This window comes from Sorex fumeus, unplaced genomic scaffold, assembly GCF_029834395.1.
Source record: "Sorex fumeus unplaced genomic scaffold, SorFum_2.1 ptg000017l, whole genome shotgun sequence".
Taxonomy (NCBI): Eukaryota; Metazoa; Chordata; class Mammalia; order Eulipotyphla; family Soricidae; genus Sorex; species Sorex fumeus.
Window position 1 is genome coordinate 1569658 of NW_026606074.1, and position 27878 is coordinate 1597535.

The following is a 27878-nucleotide window of genomic DNA, read 5'->3' on the forward strand; positions in this document are numbered from 1 at the left end:
CTGCCCAGCCCCCCCGCCTGCTGTCCCTTCGCCACATGCCTCAGCGAGGGAGGGGACGTTGCTGCTGTCCCTTTAGAGCCGACTGTCCACTCCCTGCCCTTCCTCCTCCTGCCCCACCCCTGGCCGTGTTTGCACGTCCCTTCCCTGAGTCCTGTCCCCGGGTCCCTGGCCTCATCCCTAAGTCCCATCTTTGAACCCAAGTCCTATCCCGGGTCCCCGGCCTTGTCCCCGGCTTCTGTCCTGGTGCCCATCCTGGAGTGACTCTCCTGCATATTCTGGGCCTGTGCTGAGGAAGTGACCGCAGACAAACGGTTGCCGGTGGTGGTGGTGGTGGTACCAGAGAGCTGGCAGGGCTCAGGCTGGGACCCGCTGCAGCACACGGGTGGCCTGTGGCCACGGGGAGGGTCTGAGGGTCCACATGGGGGCTCAGAGGCTGTGGCCGGGCCTGGTGCTGGGCTGGGCTTTCCCGGTGCCTGAGAGACTTCTGCCTTCAGACCTGGGGAAGTGTCACGGGGTGGCCGCGGGAGGAGTGGGTGTCCGAGGTCATGAGGTATTCATGGGAGTGGGTGTCCGAGGTCATGGGGCATTCATGGGAGCAGTGTCAGAGGTCACGGGTGTCCGTGGGCTCAAGCTCCAGGAGCCGAGGGGGTGCGGCCCTTGGCGTGAGTGTGGGGTGGGGTCTGCCGGGTGTGGTCAGGAGGGGCCTTGGCTGCGGGTGTGTTTCTGTGGTCCCGGGCAGAGTGGACACTGGCCCTGTGTTGCCCAGCGGGGCCCTTGGGGTTGTGTCGGGGGCCAGGGCAAGGCCACGGTGGGGCCCGGGCGGGGGAGCAGGGGCGGGCGGGGCCGCGGGGTGCCGCGTGTGGCCTCAGGCCGCATCTGGCCATGTCTTGCCGTTTGTCCTGTTGCACTGTCCTGTGCAGGGCTGGGGCCGAGGGGCGGACGCTGGCCTTGGCCACCCCGGGCGGCTCTCTTGGGGGCTTGGGATGCCCCAGAACCTTCTGCCGTGGAGGCCGGGAGCTTTCACGGGACTCTCCGCCTCCCGATACTCTGCTTCTCGGTTCTTGCGTCCACGCTGATCCCAGACCCCCGACCCAGACTTCCTGTCCACGAGGGGCTCCTCCACGCCTTCTCACAGGGCGAATGGTGCCCCAGGCATGACCTCTTGCTGCGGGGATGTGGCCGGCTGTGCAGACGCTCTCCGACCTGCATGCCCGCAAGCCACCACCGTCTTCCCAGGGGGGCCCGAACCCACTGGAGAGTCAGACACATCGCAGGGCTGACGGCGGAGGTGAAGGGGCAGCCCTGAGTGCCCACCGTGGACAGGCAAGGACCCAGCGCGTGGTCTGGGCACCGCGGAATACCGGCCGCTCCTGAGCTAACAGCCGTGCCGTGGGCTCTCGGACCACACGAAGCGAGACCCAAGGAGAAAGGCAAACGCTGAGCGACTCCACGTGTGGGTCCCACGTGAGGACGCGACGCAGATGGGTGGACGGGACCGAGGCCCCTGTGGACTTGGCCCCTGGGGTCACTAGGGAGCGTGGCTGGGCGGGGTGTGGGTGAAGGGGTTAGAGGGTGGAGGGTGGAGGGTGGTGGGTGTCCAGAGAGTAGAAAGGACCCCGGGGCGCTGGGCTGGCCGTGTGTGCGAGCGAGTGGGCACTTCTGGGGACTCGCACCTGGGCACAGAGCAGTCAAGAGCCTCGGGCAGGGTCTCGGCCCTAATCACCAGCCAGGCGTCCATCCGTCATCAGTGCTTAGCGCCGGTGCCTCCCTTCCGGAAACGTCCACGTCTTCTGTCCATCCAGCTGGGGCTGGGCTGTGGTGCGGGTCAGCCCTCGGCGTTCCCAGGGCTACACCCTCCTGCTTCCGCCACGCCCGGCTTCCTGCTGGGATCGGTCCACACCTGGCCGTGCTCAGGTGTCTCCCAGCTCGGGGTCCAGCCGGGCCCCTGCATGTGGAGCAGGTCCTCGGTCCACCGAGCCCCTCTTGGCTCCGGGCCCCGCTAGGGGCTCAGGGCTCACTCCTGGAGGGGCTTCCAGGCTGGAGGAGGGGACTGGGGGCAGACCCGGGCCAGGCAGGGGTCTCACACCTGGGACCATCTCGCCAGCCCTTTGTCCTGTTTTGGCCGGGGCGCTGCAGATGGTCTGGGGGCTGGACAGTCGCCTTGCCTGTGGGTGGACCCCCAGGGAACAGCCCTGAACATCACCGGGATGGCGCCCACCTGCCCCAGCCCCCACATGCTGCTTTTGCCGACCTGAGTTCCCAAGACTTTTCCATTCTCTTAGGAACGCTGGAAACGGGGCGTCTGTGGGTGCGAGACTCGTTCTGGGGCTTGTGGCTCCTTTGTTCCTCCTTTATGTGGCTGTGTGGGGCTGCCCATCTCCCCTGCGTGGCCTCCGGGGGCTGAGTGACGCTGCCCCAGGGCCCTGCCCTCCCCTGTGCCTCCCAGAAGAGCCCGTTGGCTGGTGGGGACCCCCATGTCCCCCTGCCGTCCCTGTGGGTGGGAGGCCAGGGAGACGGGTCCAAGTGCTGCCAGGAACCAGGGTTGGCTCCTGGAGCTCCGCTCCTGCTGGGCCCCCAGGACGGAGCAGCGACCACTTCTGGGTAGCTGGACCCCTGCCCCAGGGCCCACGGTTGGTGGCTGGTGAGGGCTGGGCAGTGCCCGAGCACGTGCGTTTGTCTGTGTGTCTGTATGTCTGTGTGCATGTGCGTGTGTGTCTGTGTGTGTATGTCTGTGTGTGTGCGTGTGTGTCTGTATGTCTGTGCATGTGCATGTGTGTCTGTGTGTGTCTGTATGTCTGTGCATGTGTGTCTGTGTGTGCGTGTCTCTGTGTGTCTGTATAAGGGATGGGGGGATACTTCTCCCCTGCAGACCCACCCAGATGCTCCCACGGTGCCTCTCTGACACTGCTGTGGCCTCTTTCAGAGACAGTGGAGGTCTGGGATGGGGAGGGGCTGGCCCGGGTCCTGGGTGCGGGCGACTGATGGCGGAGCCCTGGGGTGGGGTTTGGGGATGCTGCTCCCAGGATCTGCTTTCGGTTGAAGGCCAGTTGGCAGAATAAGCCCCGCTCTCGGCCACCTGGGCCACAATGGGACACGGAGCTGGAGCTGGTGGTGAAGGGCAGCCTCATGGGCACAGCTCGGAGCACCAAGGCTGGGGGCACGGCCCGGGGTGCCGTGAGGCTGGGGCGCCCCATGGCCACAGCCCAGGCCACAGCACCCACAGCCTACAGTGCTCCGGCCACATCCTGGACAGCTACGGGTGGCACTGCTGGGTGAGCGCTGCATGTGTGTTAGCCCACAGGCGGGGCAGGCCTCCAGCTGGGAACTCGGGGCTTGGGCCAGAGCTGGAGTACCACAGGGAGGGTGCTTGCCGCGCACGGGGCCAAGCCAGGCCTGATCCCAGCACCCCACAACGTCCTCGAAGCCCGCCAGGGGAGCTGGTCGAGGGTAGGTTGGCCAGTCTCTGCCTGGGCAGGATGGTAAGGCTGCCTGCGGCCGAGTCGCAGGGTGCAGCTGGGTGGGAGGGAAGTGGGGATCTGAGGGTGAGACGGTGGGTGCGGGGGAGGACAGTGAGTCTACGGGGAGGACGGTGGGTCCATGGCTGGGGTGGGGGGGCTCTGCCTGCCCCTCGCTGCTTTCTGGGTGTCCCTGTTGCGAGCAGCCCAGGCGTCTGAGACACAGAGCGCCCATTGTCTGGCTGCCTGGGAGCCGTGGGCGCAGCTGGTCCTCGGGAAACAGCCCTGGCCCCCAGAGCAAGTCCCAGTGAGGACGGTGTCCCCCCGCCTGGGTCCTGGCCAGGCAGTCCCAGCCCCCTGCAGCTGGCATCCGTGTCCAGGTGCGGGGCTGTCGGGAAAGTCCCCTAGACTCAGCAGGGCCGAGAGCCTCAAAGGAGGCCCTGTGGGAGCCCGTGGGTGGGTGTGTGCGTGTGGCCCCTAGGGGCCGCAGACAGGGCATGGGGCCGGGCACGCAAGGGGTCCTGAGGCTCCACAGGGCTGCATGGACACTCGCCACGTGCTGACCAGGACACAGGTGGTCTCAGCCCACCCCACTGCCGTACCAGGTTCAGCTGGGGGCCCTGGGAGGAGGCAAGGGGCTCAGACGCTGAGCAGCCGGGAGAGGCCAGCAGGGGGCGCTGTTGTGCCTGCCCGCCTCAATCTGGAAGGTTCCTCCTGCCCACCCGCCCTGTGTGTCCAGCTGTACTGTAGCCGCTGCTGCACGCCCACCCCACCCCCAGTCCCATGACACTGGCGCTTTCAGGCCAGCGCGGAGGCTGACCTCTTGCCTCCCCGGGAAACGCCCAGCATTCACGGGCAGGAATGTCTAGTCCACGACAAAGGGCAAAGCTGTCCCCTCGCCTCTCCGGGCGGCCTCACTGCACACTCACGCTTCCACACATCCTCTCACACCCGCTCGCTCATTGACACATGCACCATGTCACTCACACACACACCCTGTCACACTGGCTCACACACCCACACTTGCACGTCCACTCACTAGTCATTCATGCATTCATTCGTTGACTCACCCACATAATCACTTGTTCCCTCCCGCACTGTTCACACTCAGATTTCATTCATCTACACTCACTCACTCGCCCCCTCTCACACTTCTTCAACCGGGAACCCACTCCCTCATTTACTCCCTCACTCACTCATTCATTCACTTTTCAGCCATTCACTGACATATTCACTGGCTAGCTCAGTCATTAATTCACTCACTTCTGCATTCATTCATTCATTCGTTTTCTCACTAATTCACTCACATTCATTCTTTCAGTTTCTTGGTTGTGGGTTGGCTGGGTAGGTTGTGCCCCAGTTGGTGTATTGGATTCACCCACCCCGCGGTCTGAGGGGAAGGCGGAGGGTGTGGAGTCCCAACCATATGACCCTGCAGACCGCCCCCTCTCCTTTCCGCCTTTCTCGGTGTTGGACGTGCTGCGTCCCCAAACCCCTGCTCCTGGGACACTTGTGGAACTGTGGGGGTCCCTGGCCCGCCCCACACTGGCACACTGAAGTGCGGCCACACTGCCTGCCGTGCAGGGGTAGCCCGCCCCTCCCCTCCTGCCCTTCCTGATTTGGGTCCTGCTGCTTCTCACCCGAGTTGGGGGGCAACTCCTGCCACACTTGGGGTGCTATGTCCCCTGGGGTGGTGGGAGGGCTCTGCACACACCGTCCCTGCCCTCCGTGGAGGGGCCCGCCGCCTTCTCATCTGCGCTGGAGCCCGGCTCCCTGCTTGCGCTGGGGACACTACACGGTGTGGAGTGGGCGTCCTCCGAGCGTGGCAGCCAGAGGGCTCCGGACACGCCCCGTGTCTGAACAGGTGTGGTGAGCGGGAGGGTCTCTGTAGGACTCAGCGCCCTGCGGGCGGGCGGCGTATGCGGGGTGGGGGCGCACAGCATTTCTGGGGGCGCTGTGGGGGGCAGGCGGCGTTTCCTGGGTGTTCCCGGGGTGTGTGGTGGCTTTTCCAGGTCTGGGGGGAGGGGCGCTGCATGAGCGTGGATGGCACCGTCACAACACAGAACCCACCTCCGACCCGGCGCTTTATTCCCTCGTGGTGGGCTCCAGGCCCCTCGGACACTCTGTAAACCAGCAGACCAGTGGGCGTGGGGCTGGCTGGGGGGTCCCGTCTCCCCACCAGGATCCCTTGAGGCTGTTTTGCCTCCGCAGAAGGAGCTTTGGGGATGGCGTGGGCCCGACCTGCAGGTCCACTCCCCGGAGTCTTGGGCGGCCCCTGAGCCTCGGTCATCAGCAGTGACCTCTCCCAGCCACTGGGCAGAGCTGAGTCCCTGAGCCCCTTCTCTGTGGCTGACTCCCAGAACCGCCCATAGACCCTCATGGTCTGCTGCCCGCACTGTCCTCTTAGTGAGGGGAAGCCGTGCGTGCCCCCTGGCCGATGGCCACCTCGGGGTCAGTGTTGACGATGCCGGGCCCCAAGTCCCACAGAATCCAGGGGCTCTTGTGGCCCCAGGGGGAGGCACAGGTGTGGGGACAAGTCCCAGCTCCTCCTGGACGGGGCCAAAGCACAGGAGGCTCTTCTGAGGGGTCTGCCGTGTGGGGCTGTGGGGGTCCCGGGGTCTCAATGCATCAGGGCAGTGGAATTGGTAGAGGAGTGGGGGATTTCCGGCCGGAGGAGCTCGTCCAGCGACTGGTAGGTGCCCACCACGAAGCCCAGGAGGCCCAGGAGGCTGATGAGGGCGTCCTTGGCGAGCGTGAGGGGGCTCAGGCCCTCCGCAGAGAAGGTGACCACCTCCAGCAGGGGCGGGATGATGAGAGCCAGGGCGCTGCTGCTCACTGAGCCCACCAGGGCCAGGACCAGGTCCAGGCGGGGGATGAGGACGGCCAGGACGCCTGCGGGAGAGACGGGTCAGCCCAGATCCCACAGGAAACTCACGTGGACCCCAGCATGAGGCCGATCTACAGAACCTGTCCCGGGGCCCAAGGTTGGCTCCCGTTGGCTCCCGGGGTGAGTGTGACCTCCTGTGCTGACTGACCACCCACCCTCGGGGCTCAGGGGGGGAGCGTACTGGCGGGCGGCTCAGGAGGGCCCATGAATGCCCTGATGCCCGGCCATGCCCTGCAGGGGTGGGGGGGGGAGCAGCCGGCTGCCCGGGAAGGGACACTGGACTGGATCTTGCAGAGGGTCCTGCTTCCTCCCACAAAAGACCCCCCGACTCGATGGCTCCAGCTCCTGCGGATGCCAGCTGCCCGCTGCAGGGCAGCGGTACCATTGGGAGGGGCACTTGATGCCCAGGTCTCTGTGGGTATCCCTGTGCGCACGTGCTCCAGACTTGCCCACAGGACGTGGGTTCCTGGGCGGGGCCTTGACGGGGTGGGGCTTATGCCTGGGCGGGGCCTGTGTCTGGGCAGCTTTTCTGGGGCGGGGCCTAGGGCTGGGCGGAGTTTTCCTGGGGCGGGGCCTCTATCTGGGCGGGGCTTTTCCGGGGCGGAGCTTTGCTGGGGCGGGGCCTCTTTCTGGGCAGGGTTTCCCGGGGCGGGGCCTAGGCCAGGGCGGAGCTTTTCCGGGGTGGGGCCTCTGTCTGGGCGGAGTTTCCCTGGGGCGGGGCCTCTATCTGGGCGGGGCCTATGCCTGGGCGGGGCCGAGCTGCAGCTGAGCAGGGAACTCGCCTGGGAGATTTTTTTTTTTTTGCTTTTTGGATCACACCCAGCGATGCTCACTCGTGGCTCTGCACTCAGGAATTACTCCTGGCGGTGCTCCGGCGACCATATGGGATGCTGGGAATCGAACCCTGGTCGGCTGCGCACAAGGCAAGTGCCCTCCCCTGCTGTGCTATCCCTCGGGTCCCCTCGCCAGGGAGATTTGCACCAGGCGTGTGGGGGGCAGGGCACAGGCTGGAATTTCTCCCCTGGAGCCGGGGAGGAGGGGACCCAAGTGTGGGGGAGAGAAAGGCCGAGGTGCCCGCCCCGCGGCACCTCTCGGGGCGCCCTCCATGGCCTTCAGAAGTGGCAGGTGACTGCCTGTTACTGCCATGCCACCGCAGCCGGGGGTTAGGGGTTTCGCAAACAAGCGGGTGCGACTGTCACGTGGTGCTGGAAAGGGGGTGCGGGGCTGTGTGGACAGGAGCAGAGGCCTGCCGCTGGCTTCCTGCCCTTACTTGTCCAGCCGGACTGATCCTTAGCCCCCCTCCCAGTCTGTGCCTTGTGCCCTCCGGGAGGGCAGCCGGCCCAGGATGTCCACATGGAGACGCAGTGCAGGGGCCCTGAGGGGCGCCCGGGGACGGGAGTCCAGGGACACATGGGCAGGCCCTCCCCGGTCCCTTCCTGTCGCCAGCATCACTGAATGGAGCCCCGAGGTGGCCCTGCCCGGGGGTGTCCAGAAGTCTGTCCTGCTCCTGGGTCGTCACAGGCTGCATACAGGCAGCTCCCTTCCGGCCTGGATCGCGGGTCCCCCTGAGTGGCCCCTGCCCCCAGCACTCACCCGTCAGGCCCACCATGGCCAGGCGGATGCCCAGGTCCAGCAGCAGGGCCCAGCGCTCGGGCACCCGGGCCAGCGCCCAGGGGACGATGATCTCGGCAGGGACGTAGAGCTGCAGCGCGTAGGAGCAGAGGATGCCCAGGACAAAGAGGACGCGCACAGACTGGTACAGCCTGTGAGCAGAGCAAGCTCAGGCAGGGCAGGTACAGGGGCCCCAGGGTGCCTCCCAGGACTCCTGCACCCCAAACTACTTTCAGCCCACCTGGTGGGTCTGTCCCCAGGCGGGGTGAGGCCAGGGGTGACTGCAGATCCAGGAGTGTGGCGGGGACGGAAGCCGTGCTGGGGACCAGGGCAAGATACTGGACAGTGGACGAGCAGGCATGACGGGGACAGGGGGGTGATGGGGACGGGGGGATGATGGGGTGCTAGGGAGCTGGGGGGTGACGGGCCCTTGACCCTGGGTGCTGCCGTTCGATCCTCTGGGGTTGGAGCTGGTGGGTGATGCGGCCTCAGAGATGGGGCTGCCTGGACCCCCAGTGTCCAAGGCCTGCTCTGATTCTGTCTGAGCTGACCTTGAGGCTGGCCGGAGTCCCCACGGCCCCCTTCCCTGGGGGACGTGCCCGCCCTCACCAGCAGTTAGGCAGGTTCAGGGTGATGCTGGCCTCGATCTCATCCCCAAAGCGCAGGTAGCCCAGCACGGCCACTAGTGTGTAGAGGATAGTGACCAGGGCCATGCCCAGCGACAGGATGGTCGGGAAGCGGCGGGCGTCCTTCATCTTGTTCTCCAGGGGCAGCACCTGTGGGCAGGGGGGCTCAGCAGGGGGATGGTGAGGACGGGACCCCTAGCCCCGCGGGGAGTGGGGACCCAGCAGTGCGCCCAGCACTCACCATGCCAATGCTCTCGAAGGAGAACACGGCCGTGCCGAAGAAGAGCGGGTACGTCCTCCAGCTGGACCCTAGTGGCAGCCGGCTGGGATCTGGGATTTCCTGTGGGGGAGAGACACGGGACCCCGTCTGGGAGAGGGGCCACAGTCCCCGGGGCTTTGTCTCGGGCCACCCTGCTGGTGTCAGGGCTGATTCCACATGGGAGCCAGGTGGAAACCGGCAGGCTGTGTGCACGCGGGCACTGACTGCTGCCAGAATCCCCGAGAGAGTGTCGTGAGCTGAGGGAGTCGAGTGGGCACCCCGGGATCCTTCGAGCGAGGGCTGCCCCCCCGGAGCCCGAGGCAGCCCCCTGCTCTGACCCCCGTGAAGGGGGATGGCAGGCTGGGGTGTGGGGTGACCTCCTGTGCCAGTGGCCTGCAGTCTGAGTCCGGCCCTCTGTGGAGGGGCCTCGCTCCTCAGGCCGTCGGACCCCGACGTGGAGTCACGGCCAGGCGCACAGGCTGGTGGGGCCCCAGGGCCACTGAGTGCCTGAGTGCTTGGGCTGGACACTCAGGATTTGGGGGTCATACCTGGTGGGGCTGGGGCATGAACTCGGCCCAGCATGGGTAGGGGCCCTGTGCTGCTCTTCGATGAGGCTTGTCTGTGTAAAGGTCAGCGTGTGAGAGGGGTCCGAGGGAGCCGGGGGCAGCCCAGGGCTGGGCCGTGAGGGGTCTGGAGGAAGTGGGGGGCAGGCCTGGAGCTGGGCTTTGAGGGGCCCGGGGGACCTGGGCCTGTTTTCTCCTCTGCGGGGGCCTCGAGGGCCAGTCCTTGGTCACTGGGGGCTCTGGACAGTAGGTGGGGTTCCTTTGCCTGGAGAAGGCAGGATTGGGGCCCGCCGGATGGCCTGGTCCTACTGGGCCCAGGTTTGCGCCTCGACTCCGCTCAGGGATGGCCCCCATAGACATAAGCGCCAGGCCGGGCTTTGAGGGCGGGCAGGAGGGTGCGTAGCCACGGCTCTGGCCTGCCCGTGGCGGGTCACCCACCTGCACGATGTACTGGGTCAGGATGGCCAGGCTGACCAGCATGCTGGCGTTGGCCAGCAGCGAGAGCACCGTCAGCACGCGCAGGTTCCGGAACATCGCCAGCAGGCCCAGCACAGGCAGCAGGCCCAGCATGTAGAGGCGTGAGTCCACCGTGGGCACCAGCTCAGCCGCATGCCCGGCCCCGCAGTCGGTCGTCGTGCTGTTGGCCGCCTCCACCACCTGCAGAGCAGGACCTCTGGGCACGTGCGGGGCGCTGCCCCCGCGTCCCCGTGCAAGTGGGGGTCCAGCTGCCCCCGTGTCCCTTGTGTGGCGGTTCTGGTCAGGACCCCAGGCAGCGGGGCAGGGGGCTGCCCTGGGTCCTCAGCAGAGCTGTGTTGACCATCCTGTGTGTCTCCTCTGCGTGAATCCCACCCTGTGCTTTCTCAGAGGGCCCGGGGGTGACCTAGGGCCTGAAGCCTCGTGGGAGGGGGTCCTGGGCCGTGGGGACTGCACCTGTGGGTGGGTGGTGTTTGCTTTGAGGGCCCACACCCGGGAGAGATCAGGGCTCCCTCCTGGTGGGGACAAGGGGACCAGGTGTGGTTCCAGCCATGGAACCCGGGTCGGCCGTGTGCAAAGCAGGGCCCTCTCTGGTACTGTCTGGGTGGGTGTCTGCCTCTGGAGGGCCAGTGCAGGAAGGGGGTCCAGTCAGCCTGGCTCTGCCCCACCAGGCCCCGCCCCACTAGGCCCGCCCACTGAGCCCCGCTCCGCCCTGCTCCACTAGGCTCCGCCCTGCCCGTCCCCGCCCCACCCACTAGGCCCCGCCCACTGAGCCCCACCCACCAAGCTCTGCCCCTCTCGGCCCCGCCCCTCCCCACTAGGCCCGCCCACTGAGCCCTGCCCTGTTCCACTAGGCTCCGCCTCGCCCCACTAGGCCCCGCCCCTCCCTCTAAGCCCCGCCCCCACTAGGCCCCGCCCCACCCACTAGGCCCCGCCCCGCCCCGGCCTCTTTCCTGCACTGCAGCTGAGGCTGAGTCTCTAGAAACAGCATTTTTGCTTTCCTTGCTCTAGAAACAGCATTTTTGCTTCCCTTGCGCTTTGGAGCAGACCCCGGGGCCCTCAGGAGCCCGAGCAGCCCGTCAGGGGTGGACAGAAGCCCAGCCCAGGCCCCGGCTCCCCCCTCCCCTCTCGAGGATGCTGGTGCTACCTGCTTCAGGTTGTCGGCCAGGAACACGATGTACACACAGCAAAAGCCCAGCTGGGTGACCACCAGGAAGAAGATGATCGTGCGCCTGGGGGGAGGGTGGCCACTGGTTAGCCCAGCCCCGTTCAGCTGGGACCCCCACCGCCCTGTCACCAGGCTGGGAAGCCTGAGGCTTGGAGGGACCCGCCACTCCCACAGACACCAAGCCACACGCGTCCCTGCAGGGGAGAGGAATGGGGGCCGGGCCCAGGGACACGAAAGACAGACGACACTGACCACAGCCAGGCTGAGCAGGGGCGTGAGGGGAAGGCAGACAGGGGAGGAAGGAGGAGGGCAGGAGGGAGCTGCAGGCTTGCTGGGGGGACGGTGGTCCTGAGAGAAGATGTGGAGCCTGTCTCTGTCACGGCCCTGGAACTTGGCCCAGGACTCACCTGCTCCTGAAGCGCCTCCGTGTGTGCCGGCCCACCCTGTGTCCCTGCCCCGCGCCCCTGCCCCCCGTGCATGCCGGCCCCACCTCTGCATACTTGCATCCCTGCCCTGCATACCTGCCCCAGTGTGCGTGTCTGCGCAGCCAGGCGTTGGGACTGGCCTCCAGGCTGTGTCTCACTGTCTCCCCATAGTCCAGGAAGGGCTTGTTGAGTCTGCGGGAGGGTTGGGATGGGCGGGGCTGAGCGCGAGAAGGCCTCGCTGCCTGGCTGACCCAGGCACAGAGCAGAGCCTGGGCTTGAGCGCCATGCGTGTGCGCATGTGAGCATGTGTGTGAGTGTGTGCGTGTGTGTGTGAGCATGTGTGTGTGAACATGTGCATGTGTGAGCATGAGTATGTGAGCGTGCGTGTGTGAGTATGTGCATGAGTGTGCGTGCGAGAGTGTCTCTGAGTGTATTGTGTATGAGCGTGTGTGTGTGTGTGAGCATGAGTGTACGCGTGTGTTTGGCCCTGGCTGTGCACCCCCAGGGGCCTGACGCTCAGGACAGTGACCCTGGGGCAGGCAGGGTCCGCTCGGAACACAGAGGGGCCCACCAGGAGCTGGGTAGGCCAAGGCCCCACCCCTGCCGACCCCCTCCCTCCCGCTGGGCGGCGGATGTGGGGTCCCCCCTCACTTGCGGCACAGGTGCTGGGCACATCTGACCAGGATGTGCATGCAGTAGGTAGCCACAAAGCCCATGGCCAGCAGGCTGATGGGGCCCACCTGCAGGGGAGAGAGGGTGTGTGAGACACGGCATCTGCAGGGGAGTGGGGGAGGGGGTGGTGAGGGCACTGGGGGTTCCATTGCAACAAGCTGCCCCCCCAGGAAGTCCGTCCCTGCCCCTTAGACCGTAGGCTGTGCCCTCCCCCCTCCCCCATCTTACCAGGACGCCCGAGTTCTTCATGGCCAGGGGCAGCCCCAGGATCCCGGTGCCCACGTTGCCCTTCACCAGGTGCACCAAGGCCTGGAACTCTCTGCAGGACGGGGCAGGGAAGGGGCCAGTGTGTGGGTGCAGGGACGGGGGTAAGGGGACAGGAGTGCTGTGAGCAGGCAGGGGTGTGAGGTGAGGGGGCAGGGGTGCAGGTGAGGGGACGGGGTGGGTGCAGAGCCAGGGGGTGGAGACCCCACCAGGGTCCTGGCAGGTCGGGATGTGTCTGGGCCTCTGGAAGCCACGGCTGGCCCACCCCTCCCCAGAGGCAGCCCCCGCAGGTGATGTCCTCAGGGCTCAGGGCACAGCCGGCCTCCCTGTGTCCTGGGGGGTGGGGGGACGCATTCCTTGGATGTCCCTGCAGCAGGCAGGTGACCTGGCAGGGGGGCTCTCAGGGCACATTCTTAGCCCCCAAGAGCCATCCTCAGGGCTCAGGGCACAGCCAGCCTCCCTGTGGCCGGTGGGAGGGGGGGCATTCCTTGGATGTCCCTGCAGCAGGCAGGTGACCTGGCAGGGGGGCTCTCAGGGCACATTCTTAGCCCCCTAGAGCCAGGGCTGGGCGTGAATGGGGCGTCTCTTCCTCCCTGAAACCCAGACACACGCAGACACTGTGGGCTGAGCCCTGAACAGTGGGGCAGGCTGCAGGGGTGTGGGGGGTCAGTTGCAGGGGTGTGGGGCAGACTGCAGGGGTGGGGGGCTTCCCCCGCACCAAGTGTGGACCCTCGCAGTGCCCGGCCCCCTGCCCCCGCCTCGCTGCCTTGGACCCCCTGTGTGGGCCGAGCCCTGTGGCGGAGCGCAGGGGTGCAGCGAACCCCTCCCGCCTCCAGCCCGTCCCGCCCCGGCTCCAGGGAGGCTGTTTTGCAACCCAGCCGGGTCAGGGGAGGCTGGAAACTTCTCGGGGTCTTAGGAAATCCGCCCGGCTCAGACTCAGCCAAGTGGCGCAGCCGGGCGGCACCTCCATCCCGATGACCCCTGTGACCTCTCCTCTCCTCACAGCCGGGGTGGGGCCGTTTGTGCAGGGGAGACAGGCTGGGTGGCACCCGCCCTCCACCTGCTCAGGGCCCGGGGCTGTGAGATAAAGGCCCTCCCAGGCCACCCTCTCAGGGCCTGGCTGCCCTGGGGCCACTGCACCGCCCGGCACCGAGGGGAAACTGAGGCTGAAGTCCCTCCGCGGCCTCCCTCTCCCACCTGTTTCTGTGCTCTGGGCCCCCCCCGGCCTCCCCCTCCTGCTAGGTGGGGGACAGACCCCAGTGCCCAGTCGTCCTGCCGGCCGGAGGGTCACTCACGTGATTCCCTGGGTCTTCCCCGTGCCCCCCTGCTCACAGGCGCCGGCGTCCCCATGGCCCACGTCCTCCTGCTGCTGCTGCTTCTCACTGCTGGCCGTAGGGCCCACGAGGTCCAGGCTGAGGGTGCCGGCACCCTGGGGGCTCCCGCTGCTCCCGGACATGGTGCTGGGGCGGCAGGCGCGGGGCTGTGGGGACTCGGCTGCGAGGGAGCAGGTGACTGTGATCTGTGACCCTCGGCTCAGGCCCCGCCCCGCGCCTGGGGGGACTCCTCCTGTGGTCAGGGGCCCTGAGCCGCGGGGGCTCTCCAGGGACCCAGCCGGCACCGACAGCCGGGGCAGGGCCTAGGAGGAGCCAAGGGCCGGCTCCCGGGAGCAGGGACTGAGGTCACAGGGCCAGGGGAGCCGGCCATCCCCCTCTCCTCCCTGCTCCTCCCCTCCCCGGCCCCTCCCCTCCCCTGCTCCTCCTCCCCTCTCTTTCCCTCACCCCCCAGAAGCCCCTCAGCTCTGGCTCCCAAGGGGTCCTGGAGGCTCCTATTTTCTGAAGCCAGGAAAAAGGGGCATTTACTCACCCTTAAGGGTGGCTCTGCCTTGTGTGAGGGAGAGGGTCGCCGTGTGTGTGTGTGTGTGTATGTGTGTGTGTGTGTGAGAGAGAGAGAGAGAGAGAGAGACAGACAGACAGACAGACAGACAGACAGAGACAGAGACAGAGACAGAGAAAGAATGTGTGTGAGAGTTTGTGTGTGAGAGAGAGAAGGAGAGAGGGAGAAAAAGGGAGGAAGGAGGGAGGGAGAGGGAGAGCGATGCCCACTGGTGCCTTGAGGGCGGGGCACCCTGGCATCTGGCACTGCGGTGGCATTCTGCAGCCACAGTTGTCCTGGGCTCTCTCACTCTCAGTCTGTCATTAGCTCTGCGCAGGGACGGACACGCTGGCCAGTGCCCTGTGCTGCCCTGCACCAGCGTCTCCGTCCCCCCCTTGCAGGGCCGGAGCAGAATGACCACAGGGCCTGGCTCAAGGGAGGTCTGTCATTGAGCCCCCAAGTGCCCCACCCGGCCCCCACGGCCACAAACCCTGAGCTCAGCCACAGGCCCCTGGGTCAGCGGCTCCCAGGGTGAGTCCCGAGAGCCGGGGAGCTGTCGGGCGTGTGACCTGGCCTGGCCGGCACCCCCGGGGCCGTCACCAGCCCTGAGCCGCCCAGAACCAGTGCAGCAGGAGGCCCACACTTCCGCTGTGGGACCCCTGGGCACAGCCCCCAAACTTTGCTTCCCCCATGGGGCCCATGGGGCCAAGACGCAGGAGCCTGTGCACGGAGCGTCTGCACCCGCGGGCCCCTCTGTCAGCAGGGACAGCCACCATGGAGCCTTCCTCGTGCACCAGCCCCCAGCTGGTGGACGGTGCCCAGTGAAGGTCAGCTGGGCGCTAGTGCTGGCCCACGTCACCAGCAGGAGGCACTGTGGAGCAGCCCTGCCTGGCATGGCTTGCAAAGCTGCCCGGCTGGGAGGGTCCCTGTCTGCTTCTGAGCAAACACCACCCGGCACTGTCCCCGCTTCCCTCTGGCCACACATTTGTCTCCGAGTGCCTGGTCCCGCCTGTTCTGATGTCCAGTCGCTGGCATGCCAAGAGGCCTGGCCCAGGTGTGGGCCACAGGGGAGTCACACGTGGCCTGGGTGTGAGCTTTGTGTGGGCCACGCGAGGGTGTCACATGTGGACCACTGTGGTCTTTTATTTTTTATCTATTTATTTATTTTTTTGCCTTTTGGGTCACACCTGGCGATGCACAGGGGTTCCTCCTGGCTCTGCACTCAGGAGTTACTCCTGGCGGTGCTCAGGGGACCATATGGGATGCTGGGAATCAACCTGGGTCGATCGCGTGTAAGGCAAACGCCCTCCCCGCTGTGCTATTGCTCCAGCCCCACCACTGTGGTCTTTTAAAAATACTTTATTTATCATTATTGTTGTTATTATTAGGCTTTTTGGATCCCACCCGGTGATGCTCGGGGGTTACTCCTGGCGGCGCTCGGGGTGCTGGGATCGGGAGTCCCCTGGCCCTGGGAGGCGCGGAGAGACCAGACAGAGACAATTCTTGCAGGAGTACAAACGGGGTTTATTTAGACCAACGTGCTGGGGCTCCACGGCATACCCCAGAGTGGGCAGTGGCTGAGAGAGCCCCGAGCTTCTTCAAAGAGGGTCTTATATGGGCCTTCACCGGCTGTTACAACAAAGCCCGCGCATTCCATAGGCTATAGATTCAGAAGTCAGCAGTTACATACATCGATTGTTATCATAAGCAAGGTTATGGTGGGAACATTAAGCCTTGGGTAATCTCCGCCAGCCACTGCATCCTGGGTCATCCATCACCCAAGACATCTGCAGGATTCTTTATAGGAACAACGCATTCCAGGGACAGTGAATACGCCTGAACCCTGCCTGTCACTGTTGGTTTCCCAAGGAGTTACGTCCTGTTCTGCTCACATTCACAAGAAGTTACCGGTTGCAAAGCAGCCCAGCGGTTTTACAGAAAGCAATATTGTAAGTTAGCTGAAGCAAGCAAAAACTTAACGCCCTAATATGGATTCTTTCAGGGGGACCCTACGGGATACCGGGAATCGAACCCGGACCGCCGGCGTGCAAGGCACGTGACCCCGGGGATGCTGCTCTGGGCCTGCTGTGACCGGGTGACACTCCAGCCCGGCCGCGGCTGCAGGGCCGCGCGCGGGCACCAGAGGGCGCTGCGGCCCGGCTCGCGGGCACGTGACGGCCGCGCGGTCACGTGACGGGCCCGGAAGCGGCGGCGGCGGCGCGGCGGAGCGGTGAGTGCGCGACCCCGGGGGCGGGGGTCCGCCGGGCGGGGGGCGCGGTGGCCGCGCAGCCCCGGGGCCACGGGGAGCCGGGCGGGGGCCGAGCGCGGGCGCCCCGGGAAGGCCGGCCCGGAGGGGGCGCAGCGGCCACCGGGCTGCAGGGCGCGCGGCTGGACACGCCGCCCCGGAGCGTCCTTGCCCGGGAGTGTCCGTCCGTCCATCGTGCCCACGAGTGTCCATCCCTCTGTCCTGCCCGCGAGCGTCCATCCCTCTGTCCTGCCCGCGAGCGTCCATCTCTCCTTCCCGGGACTGTCCGTCCCTCCGCCCTGCCCGGGAGTGCCCGTCCCTCTGTCCTGCTGGGAGTGTCCGTCCCTCTGTTCTGCTCGGGAGTGTCCATCCCTCTGTCCCTGCCCAGGAGTGTCCGTTCCTGCCGGCGGGTGGCGGTCCCTCCACCCTGCCCGGGAGTGTCCATCCCTCTGTCCTGCCAGCAAGTGTCCATCCCTCCGTCCCCGCCCCCGAGTGTCCATCCCTCTGTCTCCGCCCGGAAGTGTCCGTCCTCCATCGTGCCCAGGAGTGTCCATCCCTCTGTCCTGCCTGCGAGTGTCCGACCCCCATCCCTGCCCGGAAGAGCCCGTCCCTCCGCCCTGCCCAGGAGTGCCCATCTCTTGCCAGGGGCTCTGTGGCAATGTGCGGTGTGGGTTCTTCCTCTCTTTGTTCTTCCCTTTCTCTGTCTTCCGGAAGGAGGCGGTTGGTGGGGCTGCTGCACCCTCAGGCCAGCTCGCTCCCCTCTGGCCAGTGGGGACGCTGGACCTGCGTTCCCAGCGGGCAGCCTGCTTCCTGGGCGCGGATCCCAGTGCGGGGTCTTGGTCGGGGAGGCTGCGTTCTCACTGTCTCCTCTCGCTCCCAGGCCCATGTCAGAGGCCCACCCCAGGCCGGATGAGGCGGCCTGCTCCCCAGGGTGGTGGCCGGGCTCAGCGTCCAGCCGTGGGGTGGGGGCTGCCCCTCCCCCGTCTCCATGGCAGGGTTTGTGATGTGAGGTTGCCACGGCTCCTCCCTTGGAGGGACCCCGAGCCCCGACCCACGGAGGCCCCCATCCACCCCGCTGGTTTCCTGGTGCACGTGGACCCCACCCTCCCACCTGCTCCCAGGAGCCGTGGGGGTAGGGGACGTTTTAGGGCGCAATGGACCCACGTGGCTGGACTCCTGGGTGTGTGCCGGCGGGGCTCAGAGCGCAGTGGGCTTCTGTCAGCGGGTCAGAGTGGTGGGCGTCTGTCAGTGGGTCAGGCTGGTGGGCATCTGTGAGCGGGTCAGAGTGCAGTGGACGTCTGTTTGCTGCTCCTTGGTGAGGGAGTGTACAGTGTGACCCTCTCGGGTTGACCAGGAGGTGTGACCCCTGCAGCCATAGGCAATCTAAAACCTTCCCTTACCCAAGACACTGTCCACGCAGCCACCATGTCCAACCAACGCCTCCGCCGGGAGGACTACCAGGACTACAGTTCAACCGACGCCAGCCCCGAGGAGACCCCTTCGGAAGACCCAAGCTGTGCCGCCCCACCTGGCTCCTACCAACGCCTGGGGGGCACCCAGGGCACCACGTGAGCCCCGCCCACCCTCGGCTGCTAGCCAGGGGCACCGTACCTGCCTCCCCCTGTCCCGCACAGCCCCGGCCTGTCCACTCCGAGGCCCTCCTCCTGCCTGCTTGGGCCGCACGGTCCACTCCTGAGGGGCGGGGGGCGTACGGGGACACAGCCTCTCGGGCCCCGGCCCCACCCGCCTCTGACCCGCGTGGACCCTCTGTTGCAGGGCCTCTGGGCTGCAGCCTGCACTGGACACGGGATGGGAGCCGGGGGACCACGGGACGGGCAGCCTGCACTGCACACACACTGCCCCTGGGCCTCCCGGGGTGCAGGGCCGAGCTGGTGCTCGTGGCACTGCTGACGTCCTTCCTGTCCCTCCATCCCTCCCAGATGGTTCCAGACCCTGATCCACCTGCTGAAGGGCAACATTGGCACTGGCCTCTTGGGGCTTCCGCTGGCCGTGAAGAATGCCGGCATCCTGGTGAGCCCGTGCCCCGGTCCCGCAGGGCTGCACACGCCAGCGTGGGCCTGCACATGTGTCTGCATGTCTGCACGTGTGTGTGCCTACCCATGAGCACCTGTTCCCGTGTGTGCCAGCATGTGTGCATGTACCTATTTGCCTACATGCGTGTATGCCCGTGCATGTGTATCTCTGCACGTCTGTATGTGTGCACATGAGTGTATAGGTGTGTGCCTTGCATGTGGATCCCTGTGCATGTGTCTGTTGTACCTGCAGATATGTCTGCGTGTGCATGCGAATGTGTGTCTGTGTGTGCTTGTCTGTGCCTGTGTTTGTGTGCACCTTATATGTGCTTGGCTGTACCTGTGTATATGTGTCTGTGCATGTGTGCATGTATGTGCTTGTGTGACTGTATGTGCGTATATATGTGTGCCCGTGTGTGCATGTGTGTACCTGTATGTGTGTGTCCGTGTGTTCATGTATGTACCTGGTATGTACATATGCCCATGTGTGCATGTGTGTGCTCATGTGTGCATGTGTGTGCCTGGTATGTGTGTGTCCGTGTGTGCATGTGTGTGCCCCTGTGTGCATGTGTGTGCTTGGTATGTGTGTGTGCCTGTATGTGTGTGTGCCAGTATGTGCATGTGTATGCCCATGTGTGCATGTGTGTGCCCGTGTGTGCATGTGTGTCCCTGGTATGTGTGTGTGCCTGTGTGTACATGTGTGTGCCTGTGTGTGCCTGTATGTGTGTTTGCCCATGTGTGCATGTGTGTGCCCATGTATGCATGTGTGTGCCCGTGTGTGCATGTGTGTGCCCATGTGTGCCCGTGTGTGTGTGCCTATGTGTGCATGTGTGTTCCGTGTATGCATGTGTGTGCCTGGTATGTGTGTGTGGCTGTTATGTGTGTGCGCCCATGTGTGCATGTGTGTGCCCGTGTGTGCATGTGTGTGCCCCTGTGTGCATGTGTGTGGCTGTATGTGTATGTGCATGTGTGTGTGCCCGTGTGTGCATGTGTGTGGCTGTATGTGTGTTTGCCCGTGTGTGTGTGTGTGTGCCCGTGTGTGCCTGGTATGTGTGTGTGCATGTGTGTGCCTGGTATGTGTGTGTGCCCGTGTGTGTATGTGTGTGCCTGGTATGTGTGTGTGTTCATGTGTGCATGTGTGTCCCTGGTATGTGTGTGTGCCTGTGTGTGCATGTGTGTGCCTGTGTGTGCCTGTATGTGTGTTTGCCCGTGTGTGCATGTGTGTGCCCGTGTGTGCATGTGTGTGCCCGTGTGTGCATGTGTGTGCCTCTATGTGTGCCTGCCTGCCTGTGAACCTGTGTGCAAAGTCCTCTGGCTTGGTGAGGAAGCCCAGCCCTGTACGCTGGGCCTCTTCCCCCTGGCCCCCCGTGCTGGCCCTGCCCCTTGTCTGTCCACGCCCCTAACGCCACTGTCCCCTGCACCCAGGTGGGCCCCCTCAGCCTGCTGGTAATGGGTGTGGTGGCCGTGCACTGCATGGGGCTCCTGGTCAAGTGCGCCAACCACTTCTGCCACAGGTGAGCCCGCCCCCTACCCGCACATGTGCCCAGTACCCACCCTCCGGCCCTGACCCCAGCTCACTGTGCGCGGACTCTCTCCCAGGCTTAACAAGCCCTTCGTGGACTACGGGGACGCGGTCATGTACGGCCTGGAGTCCTGCCCCAGCCCCTGGCTTCAGAACCACGCCCACTGGGGCAGGTGAGGGCCGCTAGGCCACCTGGGGTAGGCGGGACTTCCCCCGTGGAGGGCCTGGGTGGGTGGGACTTGGCAGTGGGCAGGACCTGGTGGAGGGACTTCCCTGGGTGGGCGGGGCCTCGGTGGAGGGACTTCCCTGGGTGGGAGGAATTCGGAGTGGGTGGGCGGGGCCTGGATGGGCGGGATTCGGAGTAGGCAGGGCCTTTCCAGATGGGCGGAGTCCGGGTGGGCGGGGTTTAGAGTGGGCGCGGCTTCCCTGGGTGGGCCGGATTCGGAGTGGGCGGGGCTCCTGCAGCCCCCAGGGCTCCCAATTACTCCTAATGGTGCCTGGGGGACCATTTGGGGGTTTGCCGTAGGGAGTGGGGTGGGAGGCAAGAGGCGGCCTGGGGTGAGTGCCAGCTCTGACCCTGGCCTGCTGCCGTTGGTGTTGGGGACATAGCCTGGGGGCCTTGGTGTTGCCCCTGCCGGTCATGGCACAGAGCAGCCACAGTCGTTCAGATCCTGCTACAGCCAGCCTTTGTTGTTTTGGTGGCACTCGGGGCTGACTCCTGGCTCTGTGCTCAGGGATCACTCCTGGCGAGCTTGGGGGATCCTCTGGGGTGCCAGCAATCAAGCGTGGGCTGGCCACATGAAAGGCCAGCGCCCAGCACAGCTGCCTCTGGGGAAGTCCTGGCAGGCCCTTTGCCCCGCTCCTGGGCATGGCCGTCACAGCGTGGCAGCTTTCCCACCTGACTGGGGGCTGATGGTGGGTGCACGATGCTCCCTGCAGACCCCCATGAGGGCACACGCACACGTGCCCACGCCTTGTGCCAAGCCTGCCACCTGCCCTGTCTGTCCACCACACAGCCCCTTGAGAGCTTCTGCTCGACTTCTGGGGTGAGACCGGTGCACGGCTGTGCTGAGTGGCTGAGGTCAAAACAGCTTGTTCTTGGGTCCACAGTCCAGAAAATTCTCAGAGACTGTGAGGGTCCCACCCCAGGCTTCATATTCAGGCTTCTGGCAGCATTAAAGGGCACTAGCAGCTGGGGGTCTCGGGCGGGGCTCTGTACAGGTGGGAGAGAGTGGGCACATGGGGTGCGGGGCAGGGGGGCCCCCTGGGAGTGTCAGGGTTCCCTGCAGACTCGGGGTGCTGCAGCCGCCTCAGGTCTGCTTCCTCTGGGCCTCCCCTCCCGCAGGCGCTTGGTGGACTTTTTCCTCGTCGTCACCCAGCTCGGGTTCTGCTGCGTCTACTTTGTCTTCTTGGCTGTCAACATCAAGCAGGTGAATCCTGTGTCCAGGCTGGGCATCGGGGCAGTGCTGTGAAGCGCTGGACCCTGGGGGCAGTCCTGGGCCATGGGGCAGGGCTGCAGGGCTGGGCAGTGCTGGGCTGCTGGGGCAGTTCTGGCCCCCATCGGCCATACCCTGTGGACTGGGCCCTGGGGAACGGGCTGTGGAGAGAGGTGGCGAATGCGGGTCTCGCTCTGCTCTAACTGAAGACCCAGGTGTGAGCACTTCTGGGGGGGTCCCTGCACGGGAGGGTTCGGCCCGGCTGGGCGCTAAAGCCCCCGTCGTCCCCAGGTGGTGGAGGCGGCCAACGCCACCAGCAGTGACTGCCACAGCAACGCCACGGTGGTGCTGACGCCGTCCATGGACGCGCGGCTCTACATGCTGGCCCTGCTGCCCTTCCTGGTGCTGCTGGTGTTCGTGCGCAGCCTGCGTGTGCTGGCCGTGCTGTCCACGCTGGCCAACGTCAGCATGCTGCTCAGCCTTGTGCTCATCTACCAGCGGCTGCTGCAGGTGAGAGACGCGGCACTTCCGCCCACCCCACCCGCCCGGGTCCGCCTGCAGCTCCGCGGGTGTCCAGCCCCGAGGACGGCCAGCGGGCAGCGGGCTCAGGGCCAGCCCGAGGACGGGCAGCACAGGTGGTCAGAGGTCCTCCGAGGAACTTGCAGGGTGTCGGGACAGGCGTGAGGTGGGGTGGGCGTTGGGAGATGCCCAGGGGGCGGGTGTGAGATAAGCTGGCCCCAGCCTTGAGGTGCCTGAGGCCCGTCCCACCTTCCCTGGCCCCGCCCCCGGCTGCCTGGAGCCACGGGGGACTCCTCTGTCTCCCCCACAGAGGATCCCGGACCCCCGCGCCCTGCCCCTGGTGGCCTCGTGGAAGACGTACCCTCTCTTCTTCGGCACGGCCATCTTCGCCTTCGAAGGCATCGGCGTGGTGAGCATAGCTGGGGTGCGGGTGCCGGGTGCCGGGTTGCCAGGTGCACTGCTCACCTGCCCTGTGCCCTGGCAGGTGCTGCCCCTGGAGAATAAGATGAAGGAGCCGTGGCGGTTCCCGGCGCTGCTGTACGTGGGCATGAGCCTCGTCACGGCCCTCTACATCAGCCTCGGCTGCCTGGGCTACCTGCAGTTCGGGGCGGCCGTGCAGGCCAGCATCACCCTCAACCTGCCCAGCTGCTGGTGCGCGCCTGGCCCCGGGGACAGAGGGGCGGGGACGGAGCTGCGGGTGGAGCGTGGTGCCTGGGGGTGGGAGCGAGTGGTGGGAGGGCCTGGGCAGTGGCACAGTGGGGAGGGCTCTTGCCGGCCCGCTGCCGCCTGGGTCCCCTGAGCACTGCCGGGTGTGGCCCCAACCTGAGGGGGAGTGCAGGGGCCGTGTGCCTCCGCGTGACCGTGCCCCGCCCCCAGGCTGTACCAGGCGGTGAAGCTGCTCTACTCTTTCGGCATCTTCTTCACGTTTGCGCTGCAGTTCTACGTCCCGGCCCAGATCATCGTCCCCTTCTTTGTGGCCCGCGTGTCCGAGGGCTGCGAGCTGGCCGTGGACTTGCTGGTGCGCACGGCGTTGGTCTGCCTCACCTGTGAGTAGCCGTGTGACCGGCGGGCGCCGTGGCGAGGGCCCGGGTGGAGGTGCCCACCGGGCGGGGAGCGGTGCGGGCGGCCGTGAGAGGCGCGTGTTTGCGCCGCAGGTTGAGAGAAGCCGGTGCTGGTGCGTGAAGTTCCCTGCTCGGGGGGACGGGCGGGGACCCCCAGGCGGGCATTGCTCTGCGAACAGTGGTTGCCCCGCCTGGACCGTTCTGGGCCAGAGTGTCTGGGGTGTGGCCGCGAGTGGCGGTGCCGGGGTCGAGGCCCCGTGGGGAACCTTGGCCCACAGCTCCTCATGGCTGTTGGAAATGGATTCCCGGGGCGGGGGCTCTCATGCCTCCTGGAGTGGGACGGACGGGCTCTCGCGGGCTCTCAGGGACGAGGTGGACGTTCTCGGCCACAGCAGTGAATCGTGCAATGCAGTGAAGGGGCTGGAGGAACAGGTGCTGACCATACATGCGTGAACAATACAGCGGCCAAGCCAGAACCCTTCAGGTGGACCATGGAACAGTCTAGAACCCCAGAGGGACCTCCTGGGAAACCATCTAGAACCCCAAAGGGGCCTCCTGGGAACCATCTAGAACCTCAGAGGAGCCTCCTGAAACCATCTAGTGACTTCCAGAGGAGAACCTCCACAGGCCTCCTGGGAACAGTCAAGACCTTTTTAAGAAAACTTCCTGGAACAGTCTAGAACTCCCCAGGGAATCTCCCGAGAACAGTCTAGAACCCCCGCGGGAACCCCGGAACAGTCTAGAACTCCTGGGGACCTCCTGGGAACAGTCTAGAACCCCAGGGAACCTCCCAGGAACAGTCTAGAACCACCAGGGGGTTCACGGGAACCGTCTAGAACCCCTGGGGTGTCCTTCTGGGAACAGTCTAGAACCCCTGGGGGACCTCCTGGGAACAGTCTAGAACCCCAGGGAACCTTTCGGGAACAGTCTAGAACCCCCGGGGGCCTCTGGGAGCAGTCTAGAAACCCGGGTGGTCTCCTGGGAACAGTCTAGAACCCCCAGAGGGGATTCATGGGAGCAGTCTAGAACTCCTGGGGGGAGCTCCTGGGAACAGTTTAGAACCCAAGGGGGCCACCTGGGGACAGTATAGAATCCTTAGAAGGACCTTCTAGAACCTTCCCAGCCTGGCTCCTGTCTCAATCTTTCTCGCTGATCCTTATCTCAGGCCTCTCTTTGTGTCTGGAGGCCACTCGCTGACCCTCCCAGTAGCTCTGGGGCGGGCTTGGAGCCAGGAGAGTCAGATCAGTTCTGAAACCTGTCCCTGTGACCTCCCCAGCCTGGTGACCTTGGTGTCTGGGCCTTTCCTTTCCGCCCTCCTGTCTCCTCACTGGGGGCAGGACTGTGACCTTTGTTGCCCTTGGTCCTGGTGGGGTGGGACCCTTCTTCCTCTGGGTGGCCCCACCCCCGTGATTGACCGCTGCCTTGGGCCTGGTTCCTGAGGCAGTTGGGGGCCAGTGTGAGTTTGCTGCAGCTCAGCAGGTCAGCTGGGGCTCCTGCACCCCTGCCCCCTCTCCCCTGCCCCCTGCCCCCCTCCTGGCCTCTCCTGTCCCCCCGCCTGAAACGTCTGTGGGCTACACATGGTACACGCTGGGCCCAGGGACCTGAGCTGGGGACACGTGTCTGTGAGGCTCCGGCCAATGTGGGATGGGGTCTCCGTGTGCCCTGGAGCCACCCAGCCCACCTGGGGGCACGCGTCCTGACCCACGTGTTACCTGTCTGGGCTCGAGCCGAGCATGAGGTTTCCAGGCCAGTGGGGGCTCTGCCGATGCTGGACACACACTGGGCCCCAGGGACACACACCTGACACCCCGCCCAGCTGCCAAACTCCTAGAAATGGCCTCGGGTTAAAGAGTCCTGTGGGGGTGGGGGCCCAGCTCCACTCGATGGGGTCTTCCTGCATCCCACCGTGGGGTCGCCCAGGGCCTCTGCGATCACTGCTGACAGCCCCTCGCTGGTCCCACCTGCATCCGCGTGTGCATCTGTGTGTGCTTGTATGTAGGCACGTGTGTACATGCGTGTTGGCCACAGGGGTCTTTCCGGCAGCCCCCGCTGTCTGAACGGCATGTCCTCTCTCCCACAGGCGTCCTGGCCGTCCTCATCCCCCGCCTGGACCTGGTCCTGGCCCTGGTGGGCTCGGTGAGCAGCAGCGCCCTGGCCCTCATCATCCCACCCCTGCTGGAGGTGGCCACCTTCTCCGCGGAGGGCCTGAGCCCCCTCACGCTCGCCAAGGACGTCCTCATCAGCCTCCTGGGCCTCCTGGGCTTCGCGGTGGGCACCTACCAGTCGCTGGACGAGCTCATCCAGCCCAGCCACGGCCCTGTCCTCATCCACCCCATTGGTGCCTCTGTGTAGCTGTTACACGTGCCACCGGCGGTCAGGCCAGGTCCCCACGGCCACAGGGACAGGACGGCGGGGCCAGGGCTGCTCACGTGGCCGTGTCCGAACACAGCGCGGCCGCCGTGTCCCCCGTCCGGCTCCCCTAGGGTCCCCCACGCAGGTGGGGAACGTGGCGCTGGCCGCCAGCCCCCAGGGGTCCCGAGACTGGTGGCTCCATCATGGAGCCTGTGAAGTCAGACTGTTTCTAGACGCTTCTGCCGGGCGTGTCCCCGCAGGCTCGAGGGCAGGAAGGCAGCAGACCCTCCCCCCCGCCAGCAGTAGGTGTCGGGGCTCCTCCCTGCCAGCTGCTGGTTGGGGACAGTCCCCGGGAGGCACAAGAGCACTGTGGTGTGAGTCTGTGTGACACTGTGGCCCCTGCCTCCCCCTCCCAGTCCCCGCCCCACATGTCGGGGGCCCCTTCACCCCGCCTGCCCCTCAGACGGGTCTGGAGCATGTCCTGCGATGTCAGGGGCTGCGTGCCCCTGCGGTGCTGCCCGCTGCCCTCACACTCCCCCGCCATGGTGAGCGGGCCCGGGCAGGCCTAGTGCCCCTGCTCTGGCGGGGAACTGGGGGGCAGTGGCCATCTGTCTGAGCTGGTTCCTGCACTTCTGACTCAGGGCGGGGTGGGAGAGATCTTGGGGGCATTGCCCGTGGTGCTGTGTTGACGCGTAGCTCCCGTGTGGGACACGGGTCCCAGGAGCCCTTACAAGACCCCCAGTCCCCTCAGCCCGTGTCGACTCCTCAATAAAGGGCCTTGGTGGTGGTTCCAGGTGGCCTGGCCCATGGTCTCTGCGCCTGTCGTGGGTTGCGCAGGTGCTCTTCCTGCTGGACTCCCTGTGGGCGTGCAGGACTGTCCAGCAGGTCCCGGGGGCCCAGCGGGACCCTCCAGGACAGCACGCGTGTCCCCAGGGCCGAGTACTTGCACCTTTGCAGAGGCCCCAGGCTCGTCCTCGCCCCGTTCTGTGGTTCTGGGGCTCTGGGTGCTGAGGCCAGGGTTTGTGTCTACTGCAGGGCAGGTCCGGGGTCTGTGCTGGGTCGTGGGGCTCCTCCAGCTGGCTGGGCCCCATCCTGCCCTCTGACGGTCGGCTCCTCCCACCCCGCCCCAATCCTTGACCCCTGCCCTCCCGCTGACCGGACAAGCAGGCGGCTGGGGCGGTTTGCTCAGTGAAAATCCTTTATTGAAACAGCCCAGGAGCCAGGCACCCTACCCCTGGACTGTTTCCTCACGCACTGTCGGGGGAGGCGGGACGGGCGAGGTGGACGGCCATCGGCTCTGCTTCCTCCACTCCTGCCACAGTGTCCCCATGGGTACAGGGCATGAGCACACATGCACGCACAACTTCACACATGTGCACGCGCTTCACACGCCTGCACATGTATGCACATGCTCCACGTGTCCTCACACATGCCTGCACATGTGCAGGACCCCATGCATCCCCACACTCACATGCCAGCATAGTGTGCACCCAATCCCCCCTCCCGCCCCCGTCCCTATGTTCACACATGCATACACCTGTTCACATGTGAGTGTGTGCCTCTGTGGGCTCTGCATTCACGTACTGCACGTGCCCACACGCACACGTGTCCTGCCCTTGCTGGTGTGCTCGACAGGACGTCGGTGGCCCTGGAACGCTGGGTCCGCTCACAGGCGCACACCACTGGCACGTGTCCGTGCTCCCGGGGTCCATGTGCACATTTGCACACTGCACGGCCCCTGTGGCCCGGCAGGCTCTGAGCCGGTGCTCGCCGCCGGCCCTGCACCGAGCGGGCTGTGTCCCTGCGGCCTCTGCGGCTCGTCCACACACCAGGTGGACTCCTGGACACCCTTTGACGCGTCCTTCGGCCGCGGGCCCTGAACTCGAGATCCTGGGATGTGACGCGGGCCCAGGGTGCCCGGTCACCATCTGTTTGCCCACAGGGACTGGCTCGGTCGGGGCACCCAGTGCTGCACCCTGCGGCCGGCTCCCCACCCCTGCTGGGCACACGGCCTCCTCAGGGACCCGCGGTCACCACGCCCAGTTCGGGGGCACCCTGCCGTCGGGGCCACCCCTCACCCCTGCACGCCCACGTGGAGGGTGACCGGGCGCTGCATCTGCTCTGCCTGAACGAGCGTTTGGCCGTGTCCCATGGGGGGGTGCCGTCGCCTTGGCCACTCTGACGTCACCTCGCCACTGTGGCGTCACCTCCTCGCGGCTCTGACGTCATCTCACCCCTTGCCTCCTGGCCCGCGCTGCCGCCGCCTCCCTCTCTGACGTCACCCTCGCCCGCGCTGCCGCCGCCTCCCTCTCTGACGTCACCCTCGCCCGCGCTGCCGCCGCCTCCCTCTGACGTCACCCTCGCCCGCGCTGCCGCCGCCTCCCTCTCCGACGTCACCCTCGCCGCGCCTCGCCCCTCGCCGCCTCCCGGCTTG

The 27878-nt window shown here is 66.0% G+C and overlaps 2 protein-coding genes across 2 annotated transcripts; one reads left to right on the forward strand and one right to left on the reverse strand.

Moving 5' to 3' along the window:
- Window positions 1-6075: 6075 nt before the first annotated feature.
- Window positions 6076-16715, reverse strand: LOC130021602 (proton-coupled amino acid transporter 2-like). The gene is made up of 11 exons (XM_056112358.1): window positions 16417-16715; window positions 13700-13864; window positions 12369-12459; window positions 12120-12208; window positions 11565-11660; window positions 11023-11107; window positions 9840-10058; window positions 8821-8919; window positions 8563-8729; window positions 7936-8105; window positions 6076-6347 (listed from the first exon to the last, which is right to left on the reverse strand). Exons 1-11 carry the CDS (start codon window positions 16713-16715, stop codon window positions 6076-6078), a joined length of 1752 nt encoding a protein of 583 aa, XP_055968333.1.
- LOC130021508 (proton-coupled amino acid transporter 1-like) lies at window positions 16462-25482 on the forward strand. Its single transcript, XM_056112264.1, has 11 exons — window positions 16462-16506; window positions 17942-18089; window positions 18462-18552; window positions 19980-20068; window positions 20154-20249; window positions 21422-21506; window positions 21804-22022; window positions 22342-22440; window positions 22516-22682; window positions 22908-23077; window positions 25173-25482. The coding sequence occupies exons 2-11, from the start codon at window positions 17947-17949 to the stop codon at window positions 25442-25444; spliced, it is 1431 nt and encodes a 476-aa protein (XP_055968239.1). The 5' UTR covers window positions 16462-16506; window positions 17942-17946; the 3' UTR covers window positions 25445-25482.
- The last annotated feature ends 2396 nt before the right edge of the window (window positions 25483-27878 follow it).